At 50.1% G+C, this 22,127-nt stretch overlaps 1 protein-coding gene across 1 annotated transcript in view; it reads right to left on the bottom strand.

The window, feature by feature from the left end:
* Positions 1-22,127, bottom strand: part of LOC137424714 (endothelin-converting enzyme 1) — a 146,629-nt gene that overhangs the window by 95,744 nt on the left and 28,758 nt on the right. Inside the window, exons 2-4 of the mRNA XM_078775811.1 lie at positions 11,177-11,321; positions 10,510-10,731; positions 10,289-10,410 (exon numbers count right to left, since the gene is read on the bottom strand). Coding sequence (XP_078631937.1) covers positions 10,289-10,410; positions 10,510-10,731; positions 11,177-11,321 — 489 coding nt within the window. The remainder of the gene's footprint in view (positions 1-10,288; positions 10,411-10,509; positions 10,732-11,176; positions 11,322-22,127) is intronic.

A 22,127-nucleotide genomic window follows, 5' to 3' on the forward strand; every position in this document is an offset into this window, starting at 1 on the left:
TCAGCCGATCGCACGGGCGGCAATTTATATGTCAAGTTCAACACACACAAACTACGCCTCTCAGGCGGGGCGTGGTATGCAAATAGGTAAGCCACGCCTCTCAACGGGGCGTGGTATGCAAGTCAAGTGTTCGCCCGGGAAAGGCAAGTCTGGACACGTCCGGGCGAGTCCGGACAAGTAACCGCTCGCCGGTTGCGTCATCGGCCGGTGCAAGGTGATTGTGTATGCTTCCGGTAACCGCTACATGCGCCCCCCCCTCCCCCCCCCAGAATTTACTTGCACCGGGAGAGTCAGTTTGAGGGGGGTCTTGATGACTTGGCCGAAACGACCCCTGGTGATTCGTGTGGGGGTGGTAGGTGGTGTGGCGGTGGATGGTCGGGCAGGGGGCTTGGTTGACTGGGGACGGCCCCACCGTGGAGGAAGGGCCAACCGTGGAGGTTGGTCAAGGTCCAAATGGGCCGGTTTGAGGTGGTCCACGGAGATGTGGTCTGGTTTGCCGCCGATGTCCACGATGAACGACTTGTCATCCCTCTTCAGGACCCGGAAAGGTCCATCGTACGGCGGCCGGAGTGGTCCCCGGTGTGCGTCGTTGCGGATAAAAACGTATTCCGCAGTGCGAAGTGCTGGAGGGCCGTGGGGTTGGGGGCAGCCATGATGGGACGTGGGCACGGGGGCGAATCTCCTGGCGGCCTCTTGGAGGACCGAGCTTTGGCGAGCCGCGGACCAGGGGCCAGTGGCGTCAGGGATGAACTCGCAAAGGCACGCGCCAGTGGCTGGCCGTAGACCAGCTTGGCGGTGGAAGCCTGGAGGTCCTCTTTAGGGGCCGTCCGGAGGCCCAATACGACCCACGGGAGCCTGTCGGCCCAACCGTCGTCCTGGAGGCTGGCCCTGAGAGCGGCCTTCATCGAGCGGTGGAACCGTTCGCACAAGCCGTTGGCTTGGGGGTGGTAGGCCGTGGTGCGGTGAAGCTTGACCCCCAAAGCCTGGGCGACCGCGCCCCAAAGCTCGGAGGTGAATTGCGGGTCTCTGTCGGAGGAGATGTCCGAGGGGGTGCCGAAACGGGCAATCCATGTGCCAATGAAGGCCTGCGCCACTTCGGCGGATGTTGTTGATGCTAGCTGGACGGCCTCCGGCCACCTGGTGGTCCTGTCCACCATCGTGAGGATGTGGGTGAAGCCCCGCGAGGAGGGAAGGGGTCTCAACAGGTCCACATTGACGTGGTCGAAGCGCCGCGTGGGCACGTCGAATGGTGCCAACGGGGCCTGGGTGTGCCGGTGGACCTTCGTGCGCTGGCAGGCGACACAGGCATTGGCCCAGTCGCGGACGTCTTTACGGAGCCCGTGCCAGATGAATTTCGCTGCCACGAGCTTCTGCGATGCTTTCCGGCCCGGGTGGGAAAGGCCGTGGAGGGCGTCAAAAATGTGCCGCTGCCATCCGGTGGGCACGATGGGGCGAGGTTGGCCCAGGGAAACGTCACACAGGAGAACTGCGCCTGTGTCCTCGAAGGGGACGTCGGCCAACCGCAGGCCTGTGTCGGCTGTCCGGAGGGCTTGCACCGTGGGGTCGGCGGTCTGGTCGGCCGCCATGCGGGCGAAGTCCACACCCAGGTGGACGGTGTTCGCGCCGGACCGGGAGAGGCAATCGGCCACTGCGTTGTCCTTGCCCGCGACGTGCCGGATGTCCGTTGTAAATTCGGACACGGCGGAGAGGTGGCGCTGCTGGCGGGCCGACCACGGCTCCGTAACCTTGGCCATGGCGAAGACCAGGGGTTTGTAGTCCACAAACGCCGTGAACGGGCAGCCCTCTAAAAGATGGCGGACGTGGCGAACGGCCAGGTAAAGGCTGAGGAGCTCGCGGTCGAAAGCACTATACTTGCGCTCGTTAGGGCGAAGCTGCCGGCTGAAGAAGGCCAGCGGTTGCCAAGCCCCGTTCACCCACTGTTCATGCACGGCGCCCACCACATAGTCGGAAGCGTCCGTGGTGAGGGCGATGGGTGCGTCGAGCGCCGGGTGCGCCAGCATAGTCGCGTTGGCGAGGGCCAGCTTAGCGCCCGTGAACGCCTCGTCCATTTCTTTGGTCCAGGCGACGTCGTGCTTGGCCGGCTTGCCACGGAGGGCTTCGTACAGGGGGCGCATGAGTTGGGCGGCGCGAGGAACGAACCGGTGGTAGAAATTTACCTTCCCCAAAAATGCCTGCAGGGCCTTGATGGAGCGGCGGCGCAGGAAACCTGTGACTGCCTCCACCTTGGTCGGCAGTGGAACGGCCCCGCGCTTCGTGATGCGGTGCCCCAGGAAGTCGACGGCCGTTACGCCAAACTGGCATTTCGCCGGGTTGATGATGAGGCCGTGCTGGCCGAGGCGCTCAAAAAGCGTGCGCAGGTGAATGAGGTGCTCCGCCCGGGAAGTGCTGGCGACGAGAATGTCGCCCAAGTAGACAAAAAAGAAGGTGAGGTCGCGCAGCACGCTGTGCATCAGCCGCTGGAGGGCCTGGGCCGCGTTCTTAAGGCCGAACGGCATGCAAAGGAACTCAAAGAGGCCAAAAGGTGTAATTACCGCCGTCTTCGGCACGTCGGCCGGCCGGTCGGGTACCTGGTGGTAGCCCCGAATGAGGTCGACCTTGGAAAAGATCACCCACCCCGCCAAACGGGTGGAAAAGTCCTGTATATGTGGCGTCGTTGAGGCAGCGGTAATCGTCGCATGGTCGCCATCCGCCACCCGGTTTGGGCACGATGTGCAGGGGCGAGGCCCACGCGCTATTCGAGCGCCGCACAATGCCCAATCGCTCCAGCGCGTCGAATTCCGCCTTCGCCACAGTGAGTTTGGCCGGGTCGAGGCGGCGAGCCCTGGTGTAGACCGGTGGACCTGTGGTCGGGATGTGGTGTTCGACGCCGTGCTTGACGGCGACGGCCGAAAACGTCGGCTGCGTGAGGGCGGGAAACTCGGCGAGGAGGCGGGTGAAATCATCCGGAGCCGGGAGCGCGCAGGCTAGCTTGGTTGGAGCGGAGCCGCTCAAAGAGCAAGCGAGCGAGCTGAAGGTCTCTGTGTTGATGAGCCGACGCCGTTTGACGTCGACCAAAAGCCCATGCGCGCAAAGAAAATCTGCACCCAGCAAGGCCATGGGCACGTTCGCCGTGATGAAGTCCCACCTGAAGCGCTGGCCCCCGAAACAGAATGCGACGCTGCGCGAACCGAAGGTGCGGATGGAGGAGCCGTTTGCGGCGACCAAGGCGGGGCCGCAAAGCGCGGCCTGTTTGTCCTGCACCGAGGCGGGTATCATGCTCAGCTGAGCGCCGGTGTCGCACAAAAAACGCCGCCCGGACGCTGTGTCTGTAATAAACAGAAGGCTGCCAGAATGGCCGACGCTCATGGCAGGCAGGGAGCGCCGGCCTGGTCGTTTCCTGACCTGCCAAAAGTGCACGGTGGGCGGCACGTTCTGGCCTTCTGCCCGAACCTGGCATGGTAGTAGCACATGGTCCGCTCTGGTGGAGGCTCCGGCGGTCGCGTCTGGTTCGGTCGACGGGGCGTCGCGGCGGCCGCTGCCGCCAGTGGTGCTGGCTCGGCTGGTGGTGGCGCCGGTCGTGGTGCGGGCGTTGCCTCGGTCGGCCCAGGGTCCCAGGCGGCCGCTCCGACATGTCGCCCGGCCGAGAAAAATTTATCTGCCTCCCTGGCCAGGGCGCGAGGGTCCGTGATGGGCGAGTTTGCCAAAGCCAACCGTACCCGCCCGGGTAGCTGCCGGAGGAACAGCTCGCGGAAGAGGAAATCCGGGCTGTGGTCGCCAAGTAGTGCCAGCATGTGGTCCATGCGCTCGGATGGACGGGCCTCACCCAGGTCCGGGAGGTCAAACAGCTGTCGCGCGCATTTGGTCTCCGTGAGTCCAAACGCATCGAGGAGTAGGCCTTTGAGCGCGCCGTATTTGTCGGCGTTCGGCGGGTTCTGCAGGAAGTTCAGGACCCGGGCAGCAGTGGAGGCGGTGAGCGCGGAGACCACATGGTGGTAGCGCGTCGAGTCCTCCGTAATGTTCCGCAGGGCGAAGAGAGAATCCGCCTGGGCGAACCAGACGGCTGCGTGTGCTTCCCAAAAGCCAGGAAGCTTCAAAGCTGCAGATGACTCCATCGCCGTGTTCCTGAAAAGGGGTCACTAATTGTGGGAGCTATGCTCGCACGATAAAACCGGACAAAATGGACGACGCCAGGAATGAAGTTTCACTGAGCTATTTATTTCCAGCTCACTCGAAAGAACTCAAAAGCACTGAATCAGCCGATCGCACGGGCGGCAATTTATATGTCAAGTTCAACACACAAAAGCTACGCCTCCCAGACGGGGCATGGTATGCAAATAGGTAAGCCACGCCTCTCAACGGGGCGTGGTATGCAAGTCAAGTGTTCGCCCGGGAAAGGCAAGTCTGGACACGTCCGGGCGAGTCCGGACAAGTAACCCCTCGCCGGTTGCGTCATCGGCCGGTGCAAGGTGATTGTGTATGCTTCCGGTAACCGCTACATAAGTATATTAATTATTTCCAGTAGGGTTTCTATTAAGAAGATTAATTTCTCTACTACAACATGCATGTTGTTATTATTATTATCTGTATAATATTATGCTTGTCCAGTCTGTCCATCTAAAATATCAGATGACGGCATCTCGCAAGATTGTGAATTGATGTTGTTTCGACTGTGACGTCACACCTGACATATGTTGACATAACATGGATGACGACCAATGTTCGAGGGTCGGCATAGCCTGACTGCTGGCGATCGAGAGAGGTGACAAGCTGACAGGGAACGTCATTGACAAAGATGGCATAGCCTGACTGCTGAATTTTCTTTCGAGAAGTCTTGATTTAACTGAGCAACATATTTAAGGGTGTAGTACTGGTGAAAAATTCAGAAAACTACATAGGTACCTTTGAGAGGCCTTTACACAAAAACAAAGTCAAGTTAATATCTAATTTTCAGTTTTTCTTGAAAGATATAATCTTGGCTTTAACTCAGATCAGTTTCAATGCTTCTTTGTCATATTACATGCATATAATTTGCATAAATTAGACCGTCAATAAAAAACAAGGAAAACAAAGAACACATTTCTACTTCTATCTTCTATGTCACCTATCATTCTTTTCACACAAAACTTGGTACATGTATTATACATGTGTTACTCTACTACCTGATGAGAGGATTTTGTGAAATTATGTCAAATGTTCACTAATTAGCTAATTATGCCAATTACCAGATAAAACTTGGTTGTCCTTCAATAAATCCACAATGGCTACTCCTATAAACAAAAGCCTTCATCATTTTAAAGGAAGTGATATTCTGAATATCCTGTCCAAATTTCAGCCCAAAAGAATGATGCAAATTAAAGTTATAACAAATTTCATGCATGCAAAATGCAAAATATTATATTGAAATGAAATTTGAATTTTTCAATATTTAGGGGTACTTCTATGACCTCTAATAGCATGATTCTTGTTTATAAGACTATAAGGAAACTGTTCAGCTAAAAAAAAAAAAAAAAAAAAAAAAAAATCACCTGTTCACCAGTACTACACCCTTAAGGAACACATAGCTAGACATATTAAATTCCGATGATATTTAACTATTCTTTACATAATATGACTGAAGTCATATTTTACACTACGCAGAATTTCCATGGGTACCTGCTAGTTATTATTATCATTATTCGTCCCCTAGCAGTTTCACTGGAAGTAACTATAGGTTTGCTCTCCGTCTGCCTGTCAATCTCTAAGTCCCACCTGTGATGTTCCAGACTTTTTTTTCCCATACCCCTTAACATATTGAACTGAAACTTGGTACATGGCTTTATTATGATAAGTTACAGGACAAGTTTGAGTTTTGAGGCGTTCTGCCAATTTTTCATGGAGTTATGGGCTTTTTGGACTTATAAAATATAATATATTGTTATGAATTTTGGGGTAGTGGTATATAGATTCAGGTAGATCTGCATAGGTAGGTGCTCCGATGATCGTGGGTAGAAATAACTATTTTGATGTACATAAGTCAGGGACCTGTTTAGCCGAATGTCGGGTAAGTGTATCTCCGTGGCCATACAAGGATGAGCCTTGTGCTAATTATCGTAGGGATTATGTTAATTCCCCAGTTCGTAAAACCCTGTGATCATTCTGTTATCCCTTATGGCACTGCACGAGACACATACCAGTAGAATGGCCCTAGTACACTAATTAAATACCCCCCCCTCCCCCCACAATAAAACCACCCAACAAGTCAGTTCGACATCACCGGCTACATCACCAACTTGTATGGCAACATCGAGCAAGCAGGTGAAGGAGCTGCGCTCCAACGCGAGTCGAAAGAATTGACGCGACCAAAGACGGAATTCGTCCGAGTTGCTTTATTCCAACAAAACAGCTCAGGTATTCTGACAAGCCCGTTTATCGGGCAGCAATATATATACACATTTATGCCGGGGTGTTTGCCCGGGAAAACCGAGACCGGGCATGCCCGGGTGTCAAGGGCGAGTCCTGGAAAGGCGAGTCTGGACATGCCCGGGCGTCCTGGACGCGGCCTGGCAAGTCGAGGCTGGGCGTGCCCGGGCGCTCTGGGCGAGCCCTGGAAAGGCGAGTCTGGACATGCCCGGGCGTCCTGGACGCGGCCTGGCAAGTCGAGGCTGGGCGTGCCCGGGCGCTCTGGGCGAGCCCTGGAAAGGCGAGAGCGGGCATGCCCGGGAAAGACGAGACCGGGCGTGCCCGGGAGGTTCGGGCGTGCCCGGGAACAGCGAGTCCGGGCATGCCCAGGAGAGGCGCGTCTGGGCCCGTCCGGACGAGCCCGGCATGGCGATCGCGCCCTGGCCGCGTCCTGGCAGGTGCAAGGCGATTGTGTACATTCAGCGGGAACCGCTACACAGGCAAAAGACACGCCCAGAGGGGCAGCGATTCAACGAGACACCACCAATAGGAATACCTAAAACAATTTGTCCTACTGTTTATCAATCACAATTGCTGAGTGCTTGGAACAAGAACATTCATTGTGGGATCAGTAAGGGACATCCATGCATTGCAAAGCAATTCTCCCTCTCATTATTTATTACTTTGTTCAGATGATCTTGACATTCCAAGTGCAGATAGGCCATTCTTAGCTCGACATTTGTAATGTCACGCATTGATGGATGGTTCTATTTCATAGATCTTAACTTGCAAGAACCAAATTCACAAAGATTCCTAGTCGGATGTTTTTCTTTCTTAACCAGAGATATTTGGTTTTGATCGGAAGTGGATTTTGATGCTTATTTTTGGTCACTCTTGTCACCATGATGAAAATTTAATGGTAAACTTCTGCACCATGGAACGGCTTCTGATATGAATGATTTACTAGTTAAAGTCTTGGTCTTTGCACCAATAATTAAAAAATTTTTAGCACAAAGTTAAGAAGACCTAACTAAGGAAAATATAACACTTTAAACCCAAATCAGGTTTTGCATGTTTTACAATTGGGTCTGAAATTATGCTCAGGTACAATGAAGGAGCCAGGGGGGAACTGGGTGAGGTCAGGGGGCCTGGTCCTCCTCCTTGAACATAGTAAAAACTCCATAACGTTTACAAATACAACTTCGGTTCCATATCACTTGTAGTTTAATCGGGATTTCTGCTCCTTGGCAAGTACAGGTAATGTGGGGAATATCTTCCTCTCTCCACACAGCCCCACCTCACCATCCCTCCTCATCTCCTCTCCTCTTTTCTTTGAAAATTTCTCATCGCTCCCCTCATTCCCACCACTTTGACAGAAAAATGGCTTCTCAAATTGTAAAATTAATGCCGCTTTTCGAGCACAACTTTGGCGAATTACACTCATCTGCATCTCTCCTGAAAATGAAAATGACTTCCTTTTTAAAGATGGTTGATATGTTTAATTCAACCTTGACTCTTGATTTTGTATGTATAATGCCACACGATACCCATACAATAAATCATATCTAGTCAATCATCCTTTGATTTGCTGCCATGACCAGAAACATTCTTAAAGCTTCAGCTTTAACTATCCAGATTTTTCTATGAATATTTGAATTTGGCATTTTACTCACAACGCTAAGTTGGACAAAAACCAGCAAATCATCGATGACTGTCGCATAAAGTAGATGATTACATAAATACAGTGAATAAATTAATAAAAAATAAATAAACAAGCCTCAATAAATTGCTCTTTGTTAATGGCAGTGATGAACATTTGTAGACTAGATCATTGTTAAAGGAGAGTTCCATTTTTGATAAGAACATATATTTTCATCAAAACATTAATAATGGAACCTGCTGTTTAAGAATGCAGTGACGATTCAAAATCATATCTTATCCTTTTTCATAAAATATTACAATATTGATCTACATTTACAAGATTATGTACAAGGACATTTCGACATAGGAGGTCTGTGTTATGTACACACCCATACTCTCTGGTAATTATTTACCAAAATACTTGTCTTCGACAAACTAACGCCAGTCTTACCATTAACTTCATTTACAACTACATCCGGTTTCGTAATTAATTACATATGATCTTACTATGATTCACCAAATGTCCGTCTGTCTGTCCGTTCAAAGGTACCGCAAAAACGGCTGAACCGATCGCAACGATATTTTGGGTGGGTAATCCTAGGTCCCCCTGGAGTAAAATATTGTTTTTCCAAACACGATGGAATAATATTTACCGATATGAACAGTGATGTGGCTTTTATTGAAATTCTACAAATACTGTTTAGATTTTGATGAGAATTACGAACCTGCAGCGAATCCGGAAGTGGACAGATGACGGCAATGCGCGGGTTTGATAATATCCCAATACAACCGTCATTCAATCGTAATGTTAAATCGTTAAACGTTAATCATGTTAATCGTTTTGTTAAAGTATCAATTGATGATTGGAATTGAGTGAATACAATTACGATTTTGAATTCGTAATTGTGTTCACCCAACCGTACGGAACTTCACATCAGGATTTAAATATTTGTTTATGTCACGAATGTTGTTAAAAGTTTATTTTTTATATTAATGTTATTTAATTTGTGATTGGAGTTATGCTGTTTGGAATGAAAACAGAGATACCGAGTTGAAGTGAATGACGGAATGCTGTGATGGTTTCTACTTTCTAAACGTGAAATTTGCAGATCACCATATGCAGATTCGCCATTGACAGGGTATGGAACAAACGTACCTGTTTGTTTGCAAATGGGTACGTTTTTCATGGAAGTCCTTCACGAACTTGCTGTCCATGTCTGACGTGCGACTGAAGGTGCTACAGGAATGTGGAATTTATTGGTTTCATGCTTTAGCATTCGCCGTTTCTGCATTGTCTGTTTGCTTCTGGCCTCTCACCCGTGCATAGCATGGGTACCTCACTCGTAATAATAATAATAATAATAATAATAATAATACGAATTCTCTTACATGGATCTGCAACGCAGGAGGACGCCATTAGGGCCCATCAAGCCTGTGCTATGATTGCTAACCTATGGTTGTCCAAGCTGTTTCCTTTTTTAAAGATGAGCTCCACCCAAGGAAGCACCATGTAGCATTTTAATGTCTTTGGTACGATTCGGCAAGGGTTGGGTTTGAACCACTGACCACCCAGACTCAGAGTGGACACCTTACCATTACACCACCAAGTCTGGCCATCATCTCATGCGTTGGGGCAAGGAATTTGACCAGTGTACTGGCACATAATAGCTGAGCTATTTATAATAATATAATAACAACGAGTTCCCTTCCAAGGAACTTTGACACAGGAGGAGGCCATTGGGCCTATCAAAGCCTGTGTTATAATGACAAAGCTATGGTTGTTTGGACATGCTCTATCCTTTTTAAATGCTGAGCGTCAAGCAAGGAAGCAGCACGTACCATTTTAAAGTCTTTGGTATGACTCCTCTGGAGTTCTAAATAGTGGAGGCTCTAAACATTATACCACAGAGTCTGGTTAAATGTGAGGTGTTGGGAACTAAATGCAGATGGGGCAACCAGCTTCATGTCACCTTTCAAAGGATGGCGTGTCCAATATATAGTGGCCCTGCTGGGTTTAAATCAGAACAATGGCTGATAGGTAAAAACAACCCCTCCAGAGATGTTTGGATAAAGGAAGTAAAAAGGTGGGATATGAAACAAGGCTCTGCAATTTGAGACTTCTTGAAAGTTTTGAAGCCATCGTTTTGCTGATTTTAAGATGACACAACACAATAAGGTCAATAAGTGGACACCTTAGGCTCTCAGCCCAACTTGTAGTTGTAAATGCGGCATTACAACAATCAATAAAATCACTGTCCTGAGTGCATACCTTTGTTTTGAGGTCCATCATTGGTTCCACACCTTGCTGAGTCAATGTTTCTTCATTCATGCAGGATCTGTAAAAAAGCTTCGCATTTTCCACCGAATGCAATGGGCTCGCTTTGCCTGTTTCTGAACAAAATAGACACCCACACTGAGATACTTCATACACAAAGCTTGCACATCATATTAAAATCGTTCATTGCAAGCAATATGCTACGCATCAGTTACCGAGGACATTCTTGATAATCTCCAAGTTTCTCCACCACATGAGGTCCTGCTGGCTCATGTGGGATACGCCATCCCGCAGTCGATGGTCCTGCTGCCAGCCCCCACAGGCAAAGCTGTAAAAGTCCGTGCAGGGATCCACCGATGGGTCCATCCAGTGTAAGAAATCTTGCGCAAGCCTCATACATTGTCCCGTCTGACAAGGAGTTGGGGCTTTTCGGGCAACTAGTTTAAGAAAAACGAGGCCAATGGTTTGCAACAATGCTCCATCTCCCAGAAACTCTCATCTTAAAGTACATAGTGGAACCTACATCACATGCTCTCAACTGCATTTAATCAGCAAAGTCTTCTATAATTGCAAAAAGTAATCTTAAGTTTTATTTCATACAAGTTCTCAAGATGACACAAACATTGATCCACATGTAGGTTTGAGTACATTGTACAGTACTGTTGAGAATATATCAACAGTTAAAGCAAAGGTCTCATCGAGATGCCATACCAATACCACATGTGATCTTGCTGGAGTTATGATTTGCAATTATTTGCTCATTTATACTACAAAAGTTAGTTAATCAGAATAAAAGACCGTTTACAAATTGTGTGCAATAAAGGGAACAGGATTATTGCAAATCAATTCGACATAAGAACAAAATGTAAACGATCATCTCACCTGAGAGATTATTAATTACAAACAGAATGATGAAAACAGTCAACAGCAAGCCGAGCACAGTCGAGAGTGTTGTGAGGCAGCATACGGGCCGCGTGCATCGCTTCTCCTCCAAACTCTTTCCTTCTTCCCTTGAAACCAAATGTTCCTACAAATGTCACATTTTGGACAAAAGGGAATGATACATCATTGCATACCAAGTTACAAGATAGTCAAATGCAATTGGAGCATTCCAAAAAATGGATACTGGTTACCGGTCTATATGAAGGTGTGTGTCAGTTTGTGTCGGTCAAAGCAGAAGACGGATTTTTAACTTAAAAATGTTAAAAGAGTATGTTTATTGCCATGGGAGACAAAGTGTGCTGATGTTTTAAGGGGTCTGAACAAAAGAGGACAAAGGGAAGGGATTTTCAACTTTGCTCTGACAAAGGGCTAATGCTCAAAATGTCAGCTGCGCCTCATTCCCAACGGCAGCAAACATAATCTTATCAACCTTCCAATGACAGATTCCATTAAAAACAAGCCAATTGAGTTGAAATAGCAAGTGGAAACAGGAATTGTTTTTAGAAAACTATGTTTAACCTCTGCACAAAGTCAGCCCTGTTAAAATACAAGTGGGGAATTATTAACCCTTTAGGTTTTATCAAATAAATTATCATACAGAGGAGGGCTGATAGGATCGATGGCCTAGAGGTACGCACACTCGCCTCAAAGCAGTCCAGCTTGGGTTTCAATCATGACTCAGCTATAAAGTGCTTCAAAGCAGGGTGATTCATTAACGTGTGTGCCATCCCATAATTCAGTTTATTCCACTTCCTGTTTCCTGGAGGTGATGCCAGCTATGTGGATGCTGGTTTCTAGCCCCAACCATCCATGCCAATAGAGTAGGTATACACATATAAATATATATAATATAATAATAAAAGGCAGTGTCCTTCTGTCCGTCTCCTCCATAACTCCAAAACCATGAAACCTAGCAGCCCCAAACTTTGCATGCATACACCTGGACCTCCAACAGATTGCAAGAATGAAACTGGGTGTTTGGGTGTGTTATAACATCCTTTTTGAAGATGATTAACGAGGTGCTCATAAGAAAAAAAAAACACGATGTAATGGTTTACCAATATGGCGGTCCAACATATTGGTCATCCCACTGCACCTCACTGTGTTCTTAAGCCGCCATTTTGTTTTGGCCTACTCAAACGTGCCTTGCCTTGGAAACAGATTTATCATTACATAATTGAAGCATATCATCAAAATTTGGATTCAGATGTGAGGATTGGATGCTGTTGACTAAAGAATCTCCAAATCTGGAGGTAAATCTGACAAAATTTACAATATCATGTGATTTTATAACTAAGTGTATATATGCATTTATTTAAGCGAGGCTGTCATTCTCATTCTGGGGTTAGTTTTTTTTCAATGTAACTTAATAATGTTTTTAACTTAATTCATACTTCCATGGGAACTGATCGGAGACACATTTTTTGAATGAAATATTTTTAGCAAAGAACACATTTTTAGTAGTTGGGACTGCTGTTACTGTTTCTGTTAGAGTAAATTCTGAAGTTGGAATTTTGAAGATCGGTTCGGATTAAGGGTTTGTAGAGCTTATCGCATTGTGGTTTTTAACCATGTGCAAAATTAAATAAAGGTGTGAACACCGCCCATTGAAGTCTGGAGACATTGTTCCCTCAACCCCGACCAGTCCCCCAGTCCCTGCTGCTGAAAAACACCCCCACAGCATGATGCTGCCACCACTATGCTTCACCATTGGGATGGTATTGGGCAGGTGATGAGCGGTGCCTGGTTTGCTCCAGACATGATGCTTAGAATTGAGGCCAAACAGTTCAATCTTGGTTTCATCAGACCACAGAATTTTGTTTCTCACAGTCTGAGAGTCCTTTAGGTGCTCTTTTGCAAACTCCAAGTGGGCTTTCATGTGTCTTTCACTGAGGAAAGGCTTCCGTCTGGCCACTCTGCCATAAAGCCCAGATCGGTGGAGTGTTGCAGTGATGGTTGTCCTTCTGGAAATTTCTCCCATCTCCACACAGGATCTCTGCAGCTCAGCCAGATTGACCATCGGGTTCTTGGTCACCTCTCTTACCAAGGCCCTTCTCCCCCGATTGTTCAGTTTGGCCGGGCGGCCAGCTCTAGGAAGAGTCCTGGTTGTTCCAAACTTCTTCCATTTAAGAATTATGGAGGCCACTGTGCTCTTGGGAACCTTCAATGCAGCAGAATTTTTTTTGTAGCCTTCCCCAGATCTGTGCCTCGACACAATCCTGTCTCTGAGCTCTGCAGGCAGTTCCTTCGACCTCATGGCTTGGTTTTTGCTCTGATATGCATTGCCAGCTGTGAGACCTTATGTAGACAGGTGTGTGCCTTTCCAAATCATGTCCAATCAATTGAATTTACCACAGGTGGACTCCAATCAAGGTGTAGAAACATCTCAAAGATGATCAAGAGAAATGGGAGGCAGCTGAGCCAAATTTCAAGTGTCATAGCAAAGGGTCTGAATACTTATGTCAATGTGATATTTCAGTTTTTTCTTTTTAATAAATTTGGAAAACTTTCTAAAATCCCGTTTTCTCTTTGTCATTATGGGGTATTGAGTGTAGATTGATGAGGGCAAAAATGTATTTAAATTAATTTCAGCATAAGGCTGCAACATAACAAAATGTGAAAAAAGTGAAGGAGTCTGAATACTTTCTGAATGCACTGTATATATTGTGATTTTCATCTCCATAAATATTTGCCTGAACACCAGACTGCCATTTGGACTTCACTTTATAACTTATTGTGGATATTTTCTTTGCTCCAAATTCCGGCATTTGTCTTTGCAACAGGCAAGAAACTGTGTAGGGTATTATAGCAATTATATGAATTTAATCTGACATCATCCAATGACATAAAATAATTCTGTATACACTTTCCTAGCTGACAAAGAAGAACCACCTTTAGTGGCCATTTTTCCCCACAGAGCCGGGGTTGGCCTTTTTTGGGCACCGTGGTCCCCTTTTTGAAGTAATGTTTTATGGCTGGATGCCCTTCCTGCCGCCAATCCTGTTAGTCGCCTTTTGTGACACACAGGGAATTACCAGTGAGCTGGTACTCAATTTGCCGACCTCGGAAGGATGACAGGCTGAGTCAACCCCCCAGGGTTAATTCAGCGATCGACCGGGATTCGAACCCAGGATCCTAGGATCCCAAGCCGGCACCCTAACTGCTAAGCCAACACCAGACTTCGAGCTGACAAAGCTTATGCTGAATTGTTCAGGTCAGATAAACTTAAGGTTTTTCAACTGAAACTGTCCTGCAGGAGATCAAGGTCAACGACTGGTGTGTTATTGAATATGATGGTGACCAGTATCCTGGCGAAAGAAAAGATGTTCAGGGCCAGAATTATGAAGTATCTGTGATGGTGCGGGCTCGCTACTATCGGAAGTGGTCCACTCAGAAGGTAAAATTATATACCAGAGATAACATACTGAAGATGCTGGTTGCCCCGATCGTAGTTAATGCGAGAGAGCATTAGAAATTCCCCGATTTTGAATGAGCCGGGGTTTGTGATGTGAACTATCCAACAGATCATTTCCATATGTAATACTCACCTCAACTGTACCTACCAACATCCACATTTACAGTATTCTAGTCAACAGATATGAATTTTGTTGTCCATCATCCATCATCGAGAGGAAATTAATTGTTCGATGTTTACTTCAAATTTGAATGGTGGTACATATATGGACACACCCTTGGGGTGATAACAAATCGCACTCTACATATGTTTTCGTACCATATGTCAATTGTATTTTCTTAATTTGTCAACAAATCATTGGTGCTACATGTACTACATAGTGAGTTGTGCTCTTTGACGTTTCACCGAGTTTAATGGATTCCATTTTTAATTAAAACTGATATTTTTTCACTATTTTGCACAATGCTCCAGTTTTCTGTGATATGCATTTGGTTAAGTGTTTTATCAACCTTTAAAATGCAATCGAAATTGGAACGAGGGGCTGATGTTCAATCTGGGATTTCAGTATGGGCAAACTGTAACAACACTTACCAAGTATTTGTTGGATATTGTTGCGAATTAAAAATTGCTCCGAAAAAAAAAAATTGAAATAAAATTTCATATTCATTGTATACACATGTTCTATCTCACATGTCCTCCATTTAATTGACTGAAATTTGGGATCCATGTACACATTTGAGGACAATATGAATTCAAACAATAATGAGATTTTGTCAAGTCTTTTTCATGGAACGTCAGTTACTAACTAATAATCGACTGTCCTGTGCGCAGACACTATTAGGTGCAAACCGAATTTTTTTTTTTACATCATCCAGTCGAGCTAGGTCCAAGCAGTGCTGTATATTAACAGAGTCTGGCCAGCCTTTGATCTGCTCAACTACCGCCGTGATTGGTCGAGCCCGCGTCACGTGGTTTACAGGCGCCATTTTGCATACCACCTCAGCCGAGCAGCTTTCCCGCTGCACCCATTCCGTGCCATTGCTTCGTATCGTTGCATATTTTATTTGAGAAATATTTCAATAAAATCAACCAATATAGTGTGTTGTGCCGCTTGGGGATGTTCTGTTAGACCAGGACATGGTCGTATAATGCACAGATTTCCTCGAGACAAGGAACGAAGTGCTATTTGGGCGGTTAAAATACGCCAAGTTGGATGGAATCCATCACCTTACTCATATTTATGTTCGGTAAGTGAAATCGCTTAATATATATTGGTTTCAAATCAAAAGTGACATGACACGTGTGTATTAGGTCTCTGGTGAGCTTAACATTTATTTAGTCAACCATATATATATATATATTATACATATTCCCTGTAACATTTTTCGTGTACATATGCAGTGTATAGGGTATATATATATATATATATATATATATATACACAGACTTGGCATTTAAAATGGAATTTTTTTTTTTTCTTGACTTGGGTTTACTTTCTTAACTCAGTATATCAATCTGGTGAGTTTCTTTTACACTTTGGTGATTTATTTGTTAAAAGAACCATGTCACTGATTGTCTGTCACAGCTAGAAGTCAACAACAGGATTATATCACAGGTGGCGTGGCAAAATGTACGGACAGGTGCATTTGATGATTGGCTTCACAGTGGGGTATACAAGGGTTGTTGCGTTCTGTATTAGTGGAAAACAACTGCTGCACGTCTCCAAATGTTATTGCCGCTTCCTCTGGAGATGGTCCGTCAACTCGACAATGCTGTTTGTCATGGAGTGGTGGCTTTACGAAATTACGGCATGAAACAGCGTGCTATTGCTCGGCAGTATGGCATCACTCAAGGTCAGGTGTCAAAGATCCTGAAACGAAATGCTCAGAGGGGTGTCCCTACTCCAATACCGAGGCCAGGACGTCCCCGCAGAACCACAAGGAGGGATGATCGCCAGCTGCACCGGTTAGTCCGCAATGGCCGTACCAAGTCAGCTAATCAGCTTAGGGCTGAGTGGCAGCAACTGACAAATGTGCCTGTATCCAGAAAGCTAGTCAACCAACGACTGGTTCAAGCAGGCTATCGTGCCAGGCGTCCCATGAGAAAGCCATGCCTGACCAGACAACACCGCCAGCGCCGATTGCAGTGGGCCAGAGAGCACCGTCAATGGCAGCCAGGACACTGGAATCACGTAATCTTCAGTGACGCATCTAGATTTCTTGTCTATCGTCAAGATGGCCGCGTCCGAGTGCGCAGCCAAGTGCATGAAGCCTACAACAAAGATTGTATAGTGCCAAGAGTCCAAGCTGGAGGTGGTGGGGTGACCGTTTGGGCTGCTTTTCATGCAGGGGGCAAAGCTGACCTGGTTGTTCAGAATGGAAACCTGAACCAGTTCAAGTACAGGGCCATTCTGGAAGAAACATTGCTTCCATTTGCTCGTGCAGCCTTTCGAGGAAACTTTGTCTTCCAAGATGACAATGCACGGCCTCATCGTGCTCGCATGATCCAACACTTTCTTGCTGACCGTGGTGTAGAGCATATGGAGTGGCCTGCCATGTCCCCGGATATGAATCCGATAGAGAACTTGTGGGCAGAATTAACGCGTCAAATCGACCACTTGGACCAGCAGCCGACCTCTGTGCGTGTATTGCAGCAGGCTATTGTCACTGCATGGCAAGCGATTCCTGTCCAAACCTTGGCAAATCTCGTGAACAGCATGCCTCAACGTGTACGTGCTCTCCTGAATGCTCGTGGGGGTTACACGAAGTACTGAACTGTCATTTTACTGTCCGTAATCCCAGTCGTAATTTAACTTTTGTTTTTGTTAAAAAAATTTTTGGCTAATGTGCAAAATAAAGAGATACTTCTGGAAAACGTATAGAAGTTTAACACAGTACTGTCCATGAATTGAGTTTGATATCAGTTTGCATCACTTTCAAGGATCAATTTATTTGTTTCGAAATGTCAAATGTGGTTTTTGTTTCTTTTAAAGGTCACATTAACAAAATCTAGAATAATTTCAACATAATTCCAATGAACTTTTGGTTCGAAGACATCTTGAAAAGTAAGTTCACCCCCCAAAAAAAATATTCCATATTAAATGCCAAGTCTGTATATAAAGGATTATGTATAATAACTGAAAATCAGGTATTATACATAATCCCTTATTATACATATACCCTGTAACATGCACTGTTTATATATGCTTATATATCAGGAAATACTTGTTTATGACGCAATATTTGTCACTGTTTGTGTCAGTTTCCTGAGTAAAGTGTTCTTTGAAAACGTAAAATGAAAGTATAACAACTTTGAAAACGAAAGTATAACAACATTTGTGAACCCAAGCTAATTAATAAAATAATAGACATTGTACTTTCGTAGCATTATGGGAATATTGTATGTTACGTTTCCAGATAATAGATGAAAACTAGTATACAAGCTCCATTTTATCAAATTACAATTTCATGCCAAGAGAAATAAAATTTATCAGTATATTAAAGCGCGGCGTTACGCGCGCTGCTTGTGAGCAAGGAGGAAGCGGACAAGCGGTAACATATAAACGTCTTTATTGTAAGACTACACTGTAACACTGAACTGCTCCGGGCTGGTCGCCCGGTGTATATCATGAGGCCACGCCTACCCCTCGGGCGTGGCCACCGCCCACTTGGTGCGTGGAATGATGTCACCACGCCAGTGGGCTTTTGTGTCCGCCACACGCGCCCCCCCCAGAATTCCCGCGCACCTGGAGGGCCAGTTTGCGGGGCAGACGAATGACCCGGCCGAAGCGCCCCCTGGCGATCGGCGGCGTCCGGGGTGCAGGGATGCCAGGTGGGATGCCCCTGGCTGCCCCTGGGATGGGTGCAGGACCGGGGGGCGGCGTGGCGGCGGGGCCGGGCTGGGCGGTGCCGGGGGTCCGCCCGCAGGAGGGCGGCCCCGACGTGGTGGTCGGGCCACTGGCGGTGGATGGTCCACATCGAGGTGGGCCGGCTTGAGGCGGTCTACCGAAACGCGGTCAGGAGTACCGCCGATGTCCAGGGTGAAGTGCTTCGCCCCGGTCTCCAGCACGCGGAAAGGCCCGTCGTACGGGGGCCGCAGTGGTGTCCGATGGGCATCGTGGCGGACGAAGACGTACTCCGCCGTGCGAAGCTCCGAGGCGACGTGCGTCGGTGGGTGCCCGTGGCATGCCGTTGGCACCGGGGCGAACCTCTGGGCGGACTCTTGCAGAGCGGAGCGCTGCTGTGCCGCGGACCATGGTGCCGTGGAGTCGGGGAGGAACTCGCCCGGCACCCGCAGCGGTTGCCCGAAGACCAACTCCGCCGCGGATGCGCGCAGGTCCTCCTTGGGCGCCGTCCGGAGGCCCAGCAGGAGCCAGGGGAGCCTGTCGACCCAGCCGCCGTCGCGGAGGGTGGCCCGGAGCGCGGCCTTCAATGAGCGGTGAAATCGCTCACACAGGCCGTTAGCCTGGGGGTGGTAGGCCGTGGTTCGGTGCAGCCGGACCCCGAGCCCCTGCGCAACCGCCCCCCAGAGCTCCGAGGTGAACTGGGGGCCGCGGTCGGATGAGATGTCTGAGAGGGCGCCGAACCGGGCGACCCAGGTGGCGATGAAAGCCTGCGCGACATCGGCCGCCGTTGTCGACGCCAAGGGCACGGCCTCCGGCCACCGGGTGGTGCGGTCCACCATGGTGAGGACGTAGGTGAAACCCTGCGAGGGGGGCAGAGGTCCCACCAGGTCCACGTGGACGTGGTCAAACCGGCGTTCCAGCACCGTGAACGGGGCCTGGGTGTGCCGGTGCACCTTGGCGCGCTGGCACGCGAGGCACGTCCTGGCCCAGCCGCGGACGGCCTTCCGGAGGCCATGCCAGACGAACTTGTCGGTGATCAGCCTTTGGGAGGCCCTCGCGCCCGGGTGGGACAGGCCGTGGATGGCGTCAAACACCTGGCGCTGCCAGCCCGCGGGCACAATGGGGCGAGGACGCCCGAGGGAGACGTCGCACAAGAGGGCCGCGCCCGCGCCGTCGAACGGCACCTCGGTGACGCGGAGGCCCGTGACGGCGGTCCGCAAGGCCTGGACGTCGGGGTCAGCGGCCTGGTCCGCTGCCATCCGGGCATAGTCGATGCCGAGGTGGACTGTGTGGGCGACGGCCCGGGAAAGGCAATCCGCCACCGGGTTGTCCTTCCCCGCGACGTGCTGGATGTCCGTCGTGTACTCGGACACGGCCGAGAGGTGACGCTGCTGCCGGGCCGACCACGGCTCGGTGACCTTGCCCATCGCGAAGATCAGCGGCTTGTGATCGACGAAGGCAGTGAACGCCCGGCCCTCGAGCAGATGGCGGAAGTGCCTGACCGCCAAGTGAAGTCCGAGCAACTCGCGGTCGAAGGTACTGTAACGGCGTTCGGGCGGGCGAAGCTGCCGGCTAAAGAACGCCAGCGGTTGCCAAGCTCCACGCACCCATTGCTCGTGCACCGCGCCCACCGCGTAGCCCGAGGCATCGGTGGTGAGGGCGATCGGTGCATCGGGCGCCGGGTGCGCGAGCATGGTGGCGTTAGCCAAGGCGAGCTTCGCGCCCGTGAACGCCGTGTCCATCTGCTCGGTCCAGGTAACGTCGCCTTTGCCCGGCTTACCTCGGAGAGCTTCGTGCAGGGGGCGCAGGAGCTGGGCGATACGGGGCAGGAACCGATGGTAAAAGTTCACCATGCCCAGGAACTCCTGCAGCCCTCTGATCGTGCGGGGGCGCGGAAACCCCTTCACCGCCTCCACCTTGGCCGGCAGGGGGACGGCTCCGTGCCTGGTGACACGGTGCCCCAGAAAATCGATTGTGGCGGCGCCGAACCGGCACTTTGCGGGGTTCACAATCAAGCCATGCTGGCCCAGGCGTTCGAAGAGCGTGCGGAGGTGGCGTAGGTGCTCTTCGCGGGACGCGCTGGCGACGAGGATATCGTCCAGGTAGACGTAGACAAAATCCAAGTCGCGCAGGATGCTGTCCATCAGTCGCTGGAACGCCTGAGCCGCATTCTTCAGACCGAAGGGCATGCGCAGGAACTCGAAGAGTCCGAATGGCGTGATGACCGCCGTCTTCGGGACGTCCTCCGGCCTGACGGGGACCTGATGGTAGCCGCGTATGAGGTCCACCTTCGAGAAGAAGGACCTGCCCGCCAAACGGGCGGAAAAGTCCTGAATGTGGGGGACGGGGTAGCGGTCGGGAGTCGTGGCGTCATTGAGACGGCGATAGTCCCCGCACGGTCGCCATCCCCCGCCAGGCTTCGGCACGATGTGCAGCGGCGACGCCCAAGCGCTCTCTGAGCGCCGAACGATGCCGAGTCGCTCCAGGGTAGCGAACCCCGCTTTTGCCACCGCCAGCTTCGTCGGCTCGAGGCGGCGTGCCCGGGCGTAGACCGGTGGCCCGACGGTGGGGATGTGATGGGCCACCCCGTGCTTTACGGCCCCCGCCGAGAAGGTGGGCCGCGTGAGGGCCGGGAAGCCGGCGAGGAGGCGGGTGAATGCGTCCGCTGCCGGAAGCGTACAGACCAACGTGGCCGGAACCGAATCGTTCGGCAAGCCGCTTGGCAAGCCGCTCGTTGAGCTGGGCAACGCACAAGCGAGCGAGCTGAACGTCTCAGCCTGGACAAGCCGTCTGCGCTTGACGTCGACCAGGAGCCCATTAGTGCACAGGAAGTCCGCGCCAAGCAGTGCCATGGGCACGTCGGCGGTGACGAACGTCCATCGGAAAACCTGCCCTCCAAACCGCAGAGAGAGGCAGCGTTTTCCGTACGTACGGATGGGCGTCCCGTTCGCGGCAAGCAGCGCGGGGCCCCCACCCGCGGCGTGCTTATCTGACGTGCCGGCGGGAATGACACTCACCTGCGCTCCCATGTCGCACAGGTAACGGCGCCCGGAGAAGGTGTCCGTTATGAACAGCAGGCTGCTCGAACGGCCGGCGCTCATCGCCACTATTGAGCGCCGGCCCGGGCGTTTCCCGACCCGTTGAAGGAGCACGGCGGATGACACCGCCGAGCTTCATGGCCGAACTTGGCGTGGAACCAGCACCAGGTGGTGGAGCTGGAGGAGCGCGGCTGGCTCCGCCAGGCCGGTGGAGTTGGCGGGTTTCCCCGCGGTGGCGGTTTTCGCCGCGGCGGTGGGCGGGGCGTGGCGGCGTTCACGAGGTGCGTATCAGCATGCTGCTGAACATCAGCGTGCTGTAGAAGCTGATGCTGTGGAACATGCTGCTGAACATCAGCGTCGAGGGCCGTGACGGCCACGCCGACGCTCGCCCGCGTGTCCGAAACGGCGAAGTACTTGTCCGCCTCGGCCGCCAATGCTCGGGGTTCCGTTAGCCCGGTCCCGGCCAACGCGAGGCGAACCTGCGCTGGAAGTTGGCGACGGAAAAGCGCCCGGAATAGCGAACCGGGGGCTTCATCGCCCAACAGTGACAGCATATGGTCCATTCGGACCGACGGGCGCGTCTCACCGAGCTCG

The sequence above is a fragment of the Myxine glutinosa genome, chromosome 4, assembly GCF_964187855.1.
Source record: "Myxine glutinosa chromosome 4, kmMyxGlut1.1, whole genome shotgun sequence".
NCBI classification, from domain to species: domain Eukaryota; kingdom Metazoa; phylum Chordata; class Myxini; order Myxiniformes; family Myxinidae; genus Myxine; species Myxine glutinosa.